The sequence below is a fragment of the Formica exsecta genome, unplaced genomic scaffold (genome assembly GCF_003651465.1).
Source record: "Formica exsecta isolate Colony F162 unplaced genomic scaffold, ASM365146v1 scaffold233, whole genome shotgun sequence".
Classification (NCBI taxonomy): Eukaryota; Metazoa; Arthropoda; class Insecta; order Hymenoptera; family Formicidae; genus Formica; species Formica exsecta.
Genome location: NW_021849616.1, coordinates 510743 through 518306, shown reverse-complemented (window position 1 = coordinate 518306; position 7564 = coordinate 510743). Strand labels below are relative to the sequence as shown.

Sequence of the window (7564 nt, the reverse complement as noted above, 5' to 3'; positions counted from 1 at the left end):
TATATTATTAATATATATTATTGATATATTATTAATATGGAAATTCAGATTACTAATGCAACTGAAATCTAACAATAAGTTAGTAATGATAAAGATAACGATGAATAAAAATGAAAAGAGGTAGTAGATAGAAATACAGAGAAAGGTATTTCTATAGCCGTAATTAAAACGAAAATAACAGAATAACAAACGACTAATTTTAAATACACAGAAAAGGAGATGGAGCCGGACCAGAATACCAAAAGCAAATAAAAGTTGTCACAGTACGCACAGCTCCGACCTGTTTACACAGATTCCACAATTCTCTACCATTTTTCGTACTTTTCGTCACAAACCTGGAAATCAAGCGGAACGCAATAGCGAGATTCCGTGGGCATGGCACTATCGGAGAAACGCTCGCTCTACCGAGTAACGGTGGTGAGGACAGAGTGAGGGAGTGAAAAACGAGAAATTAGGATTTCGAGGACAGCAAAGTGCTTGGAACACGAAAAACCAATTGCACGAGAACTCGAGAGGGGTTGGTGGAAAATGCGATAGCTTGATGAGAGTCCGAGAGCAGTGACGAGAGACATATTGTTTACTTTAGAAATAGTGTTATCATAAATTTATTACACAAATATTGTTAAATATAACATTAAAATATCGCTAAACAGTATTTCTAATACTTTGATAACTACCTGAACAAATCTAAAAAATAGTTGCAAATGGTTTCGTTTTTATTATAAAGATTAAATGCTTAGTCACACACACAAATAAATTTAATAAATTATATTTCAGAAAAGATACTAAAATATATCGGAACTGACTAAGAACAATAAAAATTTAAATGTATATAAAATTAATATGCGTATACGTCTATATATATATATATATATATTAACAGCCTTTTCAAATTATTAGTGGTTTCTTGTTTTCCATCCCGGACTCTTTGATCTGTAGGCAATGCGTTGATGTCTCTTTTGCTAAATATAATACAGTATCGTAAATTGAAGAAAAGTGTATAGCCTCTCTTTTATTTTATTCCATATATTATTTTATTTTACATGCAAGCAAGAATGTCAATATATCTGAATAGAAGCATTAAATTTGCAAGAGTGTACCATACAGTTTATTTAAGCAAAAATTCAAAATGCCTACCAAAAGAAGTGTACAAACACAAAGCTTGACATTCGGTGAAAATTTCAATACTGCAAAGTGAAATAGGCAAACCAATATTGTCGACAACATCGACCTTTCGTACCACAAAGCCGCACCATTCCCTGTCACCACGAAGAATAAAAAGGCAAACGGATGTCGAAAAAGTTTCGTCCTTTCGTGGAGGAGTCACCTGAACCGCCGTTGCTAAAATTACTCCACTAGAACCGTCCGCAAATCGCCGAGCCCTTTTTCGTCATCACATTCGCTGGTACGGGCGACCCGCGACACACGTTTTAACGTGCGTCGTTTCAAGCTTCATTCTCCTGGAACTAATACATCTTTAAATGTGTCGACAGTCCCATCTCCCACAGCCACGATTGTGGCATCATTATCTCTTTCGCTTTCTCTCTCATCTCCAAAATTTTAATTAAGTTTGGTAATTATGTAGGACGGTGACGAGGAAAGAGAAAGGAGAGGAGAACGTTGCCAGCGTCGAGTATACGTGTGTTCTTAGGAATGAATTCGGTATAAATAACATGTGGATGTAAAGATCGCGAGATCTCGCAGTTCCAGCCGTTTTTAAATAGTTCTGTGAAACTTAGAAAATCGAAAGAAGATTTATTTGTTTTTAAAATAAGACCAAATGAATTGTTGGACATAAATATTCCTTTATTTTGAGAAAAAATTTGATATAGTCCAAGTGTGTTTGAAAAGGTATGCAAGATATTATTGATTTTTCAATCTTCGTAGTTACACATTTTTTCGAAAACTAAATCTTGCATGAGAAAAATTTATTTTGTACTTTTAATTTATTTTTACACGCGATATATCGTTCTGTTTCTACTGCGACGCGTCCTATATATCTTCATGTTCTTCTAACTTAAAATTCTCTTCTGCTCCTTGAGAAAATCCATTTTTGTTTATTCACGTTGCTTTTTCACAAAAATTACTCGGTTATTTTTTTCCTCTGGTTTTATTCATGTGAGCCTTCTCTCGCTTGATGATGTCATATAAGTATTTGAATTTTAATTTGTCTCGTCCTGAAAATTTCGTTATTCCCAGCGTGCTCGTACGCTGCATGTCGTACATTCACGCCATGTTATCGTGTGCGCACACGTACGTACATATGCTATACACACGAACGTTTTACGTGCTCTCAGTTTTATGTCCCACCCTCTACACCTGTGCAACACACTCGCTTGCTATCTCCAGCCCGCATCTCGCTGCTTCGCTCGTTCCCCATCAAGCTCCGTATAGCCTAACAAGGGCATTAATTAATAATACCTCCCAGGGATAATTTGCGCCTGCTGTCTTGCATCAGCATTGCCATTGTCCGCGAGGTCGGCACCTACCCTTTATGTCTGCATCGCGGTGCATCTTAAAATTGACCCGGCGCCATTTCCATGTTTAACAGACACACACATACCCTGAGGACAAACGTTTTCTAGACACGGTTTTAAGAGTTTGCGAAAAATATCCAAGATAACATAAAAGCTAACTGAAAAAAAGTAGAAAATATATATTTTGTTTAAGTTGATATTTGATATACTTTTATACGTTTGTGAGAAATGTCTGATTTTGAAAAACATTTTGATGATTTTATAAAGCTGTAGACTTTGCGAATATATGAAATTTACAGATTTTATTATAGTGCGAGATGCTAGAACAAGATTAGATGCAGCAGTTATGCATGTTTGCAACCAAAAATATTACTTTTACGAATAGCTCGGTGTTGTAACCGTTTCACTAATTTGCGACGTGAACTTCCAAGTTATATGCGAGTATGTAAAATCCGCAGTGGTTTATGAATTCTATATTTTTGGTATACTGTTTTTTTTTGAAAATACAATTCCCATTATGGAGTAAATATATTATTTATAATAATATTTCTAGATAAAAATAAGATATATATGTACAGAATATAAAAAAGTAATTTTCTTTTGTTTATTTCTATAAATATATTTAAAATCAATTAAAAAACTAATGTATCGTAAATAAGAAAGATGAAAGAAGAAAATATGATTTGAAACATTTAAGAATTTTAATACTAATATTTTAAATATGGACATTGCGCTCACACACACATACACATACACTAACAACACGTATATTATTATTTCTTCTTATTTAAATTCTTAGAAGACTTGGGTGGTCTGGTTAAAAAACCCTCAAGCGTTGGGTCGCTCGGGTACCTCGGATTTGCGAAGCTTGTATTCACGACTGTGAGCTCCTGAGGGATTATACATTTTGTCACAATTGCTAACATAAATATTGTATGCGCGTTTTATTTATCGAAATATATATCTATATAATTTTTATTATTATTTTATAAATTAACTGACGTTTTACAAACAAAATTTATTTTAATAATGTGATGGAAAAAACGATAACACATATAATGCATTCAATTATTGTAGCTATAATAATTCTATTCTACCATGCAGATTTCTCATATTGGGTTTGTCATTTTATATGTAGTTCGACACATTTCTCATAAAATTACGTCGTGATATTTTCAAACCGGCATGCTTTTTGTAGCCGCGTGTCCCCGAGTTTTCGATCGAAACAGTCAAAATTAAACGTTACATTCCAGATATTGCAACTTGCAACTCGCAAAATACCATTCCACATTTTTATTGATAAAAAAAAAACAGTTATTCTATCTCTAACCAAAAATTTAAACCAAAATTTAGATTTTTCACCAAGCTGACCATCGTACCACTATTTTTAATTAAAAATGATATTATTTTATCTCCAAATTTTTTGTTGTTATTTATTGAATATATTATTTATGAATAGTTTTGAAAGAGTAATTTCTTTCTCTCTCGCGATAAAATCTAAAATGAAAATTTTATTTCGAGAATATTTTATCTGTAAGTACGTTTGAATCGCAGACGTGAGAATGGTCACGTTTTATGACGTAAAATAAATTCTATCATATCGCAATGCATTTTTTTTATTGAACTATTCTACACATTTACTTTAACGTGAGACATAAAGAAAGTATTTTTTTCCATACCATGGCAAATAATTCTCTGAACCCTCCGACACGTAGAGACGTCTTGAAGACGATGATAATGATGATAATGATGACGACGACGTGCCGTTATAAAGCCATCTGACGAACTAATTAATGGAGAATTGTCATTGTGTCTAACTGCGGTTTAATTTGAACAGGATCAATTTACTCTCCTGTAGCGCAACTGTATTGCTTTTTGTATCAGCCGGGGATCAATAAGTCTTTGACCAGAAATGTGTTCATTAGCGGAAAATCAAGACTTTTAGATGGAAATTAACGAGGTTGTTTTGAAGCATAGTTAGAGGTGAAACGCGCTGTTTCCACGATCCATCCGCCCCCAATTAACCTACATGCGGATAAAATTCAGTAACGTTGTTACTGAATACAGAAATAGCTACACATTTTAATTAAAATTGAACAAAATTTAATACATAGCAATTTATTATTACGTTAGGATTACAATGATTGACAATCGATCCTGTTTTAAGCTTGACATTATTAATTACGGAAAAATAACATATGTCGCAAAATTATAATTACTCTATAAAAAATATCTAAGCATACATGACAACACGTTTCTCTGTTTGGCTATGCGAGCATTAAGTGTGCAATTTGTCTTTGGAACGTATTGTATTAATCAGATATGTTATTGCGTAATTTATTATATATCAGAAATCTTCATGGAATTAAAAGTTTATAATAAACAAGTAATATTATTTTAGCAAGTATATGATAAAGTCGCATTATAAATATCAGTAAAAATGAATTTATGATCTTTACTAGAAACAGCTGGCATTAGGTTGATTCACTCATTTAATCTATATTAAACTTAGCCAACTCCTCTCATAAATGTCTTCGTTGCTTCCTTATTATAAAGAATATAAACCGCGTGAGGATACTTTTAATGAAACAAAGATCGGTCTCTTCGCTTCATCCTCCCAATCTTTAGTCATCATAAATTAATTTAGTCATTTAAAATAGTAGTTTTTATCGTGGCGAATGGAACTCTGTCTTAAATATTCATAATAAATTCAACATTTCTTTAGGAAAATTATATAGCTAATACAGTCTTTGTTATCTATGTAATCATATAAAGGGAATAATTGTAAAACTACTTTGGCAAATGCCGTGTAAATTACTGTTATCCATTTTAAATGATGGTATAATACAGAAATTAAGATGGTTGTTTCACCGCCATTTAACTGCATGCTGATCCATTTTATTGTGCGAAACGCGAATAATCGCGAAAATTAACTGCCAAAATTTATAATAGACGAATGTAATGCATTCATATGAGCGGGCAGGTACAATACATCGCATATCCGAATCTTATTGTTAGTATCGCATGCCAGAGGCATGCTGAAATCGCATAAACGGATTCCATTTATCATGCTGCCAGATCTTACTATGCTGGATGAGTGACAGCGCGTTAAATTTAGCATTAATGATGCGGTTTGAGGTACTATCGCGAGACGGAAGTTCGTTAATTAGTTATCACTGCGAAAAGTGTACGGTAACTTACGCCACGTTCCACGCATCGCGTCGTCTCTATCGCGTCATACCGATGAATTTCAATTATCTGCCATGATAAAAGATGCATCTGGAATCCAATCTCGATTAATAATATATCTTAAATGCACTACGTATTATTTCGACCGATTACTGATTCCTACGATTGCAAGATTGTCATAATCAAATCAGTATCTATGAAAAACGTTAATATATTTTTTACGATGCAGATAAAAATAATATTTCTAATTAAAATTTCTAGGTTTTGATAATGAATTATTGTTAACACACAAACTACTACCGTACAGAAATCACAATCAAAAAAGAAATTAAACGCTTTTTACGTGTAAAGTGGAAAAGTTAATTTTTGTGATATAATTTCGATTGTGCCAAAAGTTCAGTGGATTAATTTACGAGTATAATTTCTCCGTGTAACACAAAATAAAAGTGCTACAGTAACAAACTGTATTGTGAGAAAGAAAGATTACTTCGCGTGTATCGTTCGTAAGCTGGCCGCGTGTACAATGCAACTGTTCGCCATGCCCGATACAATCCCATCCTATTAATGAATGCAGTTCGCATCCGCGGCACGCGCGTTAAGATCGTTACGAAATCTCGCGTCACGTGTGCGAGAATCGAAAGCCAGGCAGGAAGGAAGGAAGGAAGGAAGGAAGGAAGTAAGTAAGTAAGAAAGGAAGGAAGAGGAGAAAGCACGTGCGTTAAGCATTATTAAACTTCTCGCGCTCTAATCCGGGTGTAACGCGCGCGGTTTACGTGGTTGGAACGAAAACTATGCGGCACGATGAAGGGGCCAAGAAGAATCGGTGGTGGCCTACCGAGCGGGAGAAAGCTGGATTACTGCCAGAAGGTGTGTCAAGCTCGAGGAATATTGCTGGTGTACTTGACTATCTGCGCTTCGCTGCCGGGTGCTATTTTCACCGGTTAGTATCGATGATTCTTTTTACGACCGTGCGATATTTTTCCGTTTTGCAATTTCTATATGTCGGCGATACGACTAACGCGAACTTTCCTTGCCAAAGCAATTGCATAATTCATGCAGTTATCGCTCATTTGTCAGAATATAGGTTTCCAAATCAATACATGAGTACTCGCAATATCCTAAGATTAATTTTTTAACGCATAACATCTTTGATTTCTTTGATAGTGTATTTTTGATATTATTTCTTTATAGATAAAAAATTTTAATTTGTTTCTGAAATTTAGACATTTTGTTATAAATAAAATTACAGCTAAATAATACGTAAACTTTTATTAATTTCAAGATACCTATGGCAGAGATTTTGTTAATAAGTTTTAGCAAATGATATGCACATATACTCTCTTTCTATCAATCTATCAAAAAATCTGTTGTTGTTGTTAGAAAATAATTCACAAATCATGCTATCACAAATCACGCTACCACCGTCAACAATGCCAAGCATAATGACGATATGATTTCTGCGTCGCTGATGCAGAATGCGGAAGTGAAACTTTTCTGCAGTCGTTCTTTAATATAAGGTCTCGCGGTCTCACCTGAGAAATGAAGAGCATAAATCACGGTGCTCATCAAGCCTCGCGTGGTCTCAATTTTGCAAAACTTTTCCCACAAATCTTTACCGCCCGCCTTGGGCGCTGTCATCTCCATCTTTTAAAGATTAGTTTAATGTCGTTCGTGACGCTTGCCGTACTTCAACTTTATAATGAGAAAGTCACTAAGACGGAACGAAATAAGCAATAACACTTGGTGTTATATAATGAATACAGAGAATAACATTGAATTCACTTTTATGAAAAGCATATATTTCATTCTACCTAACAATAATTTATAATTATTTAATAATGTGTGATGCAGTGGTAATAATATTTTATCAAGAGATCATAAGTTTACTTAATTATATA

The 7564-nt window shown here is 34.0% G+C and overlaps 1 protein-coding gene across 1 annotated transcript in view; it reads left to right on the top strand.

Moving 5' to 3' along the window:
- Nucleotides 1-7564, top strand: part of LOC115235741 (zwei Ig domain protein zig-8-like) — a 106148-nt gene that overhangs the window by 14083 nt on the left and 84501 nt on the right. The window contains exon 2 of the mRNA XM_029807688.1: nt 5928-6606. Coding sequence (XP_029663548.1) covers nt 6468-6606 — 139 coding nt within the window. The 5' untranslated portion in view covers nt 5928-6467. The remainder of the gene's footprint in view (nt 1-5927; nt 6607-7564) is intronic.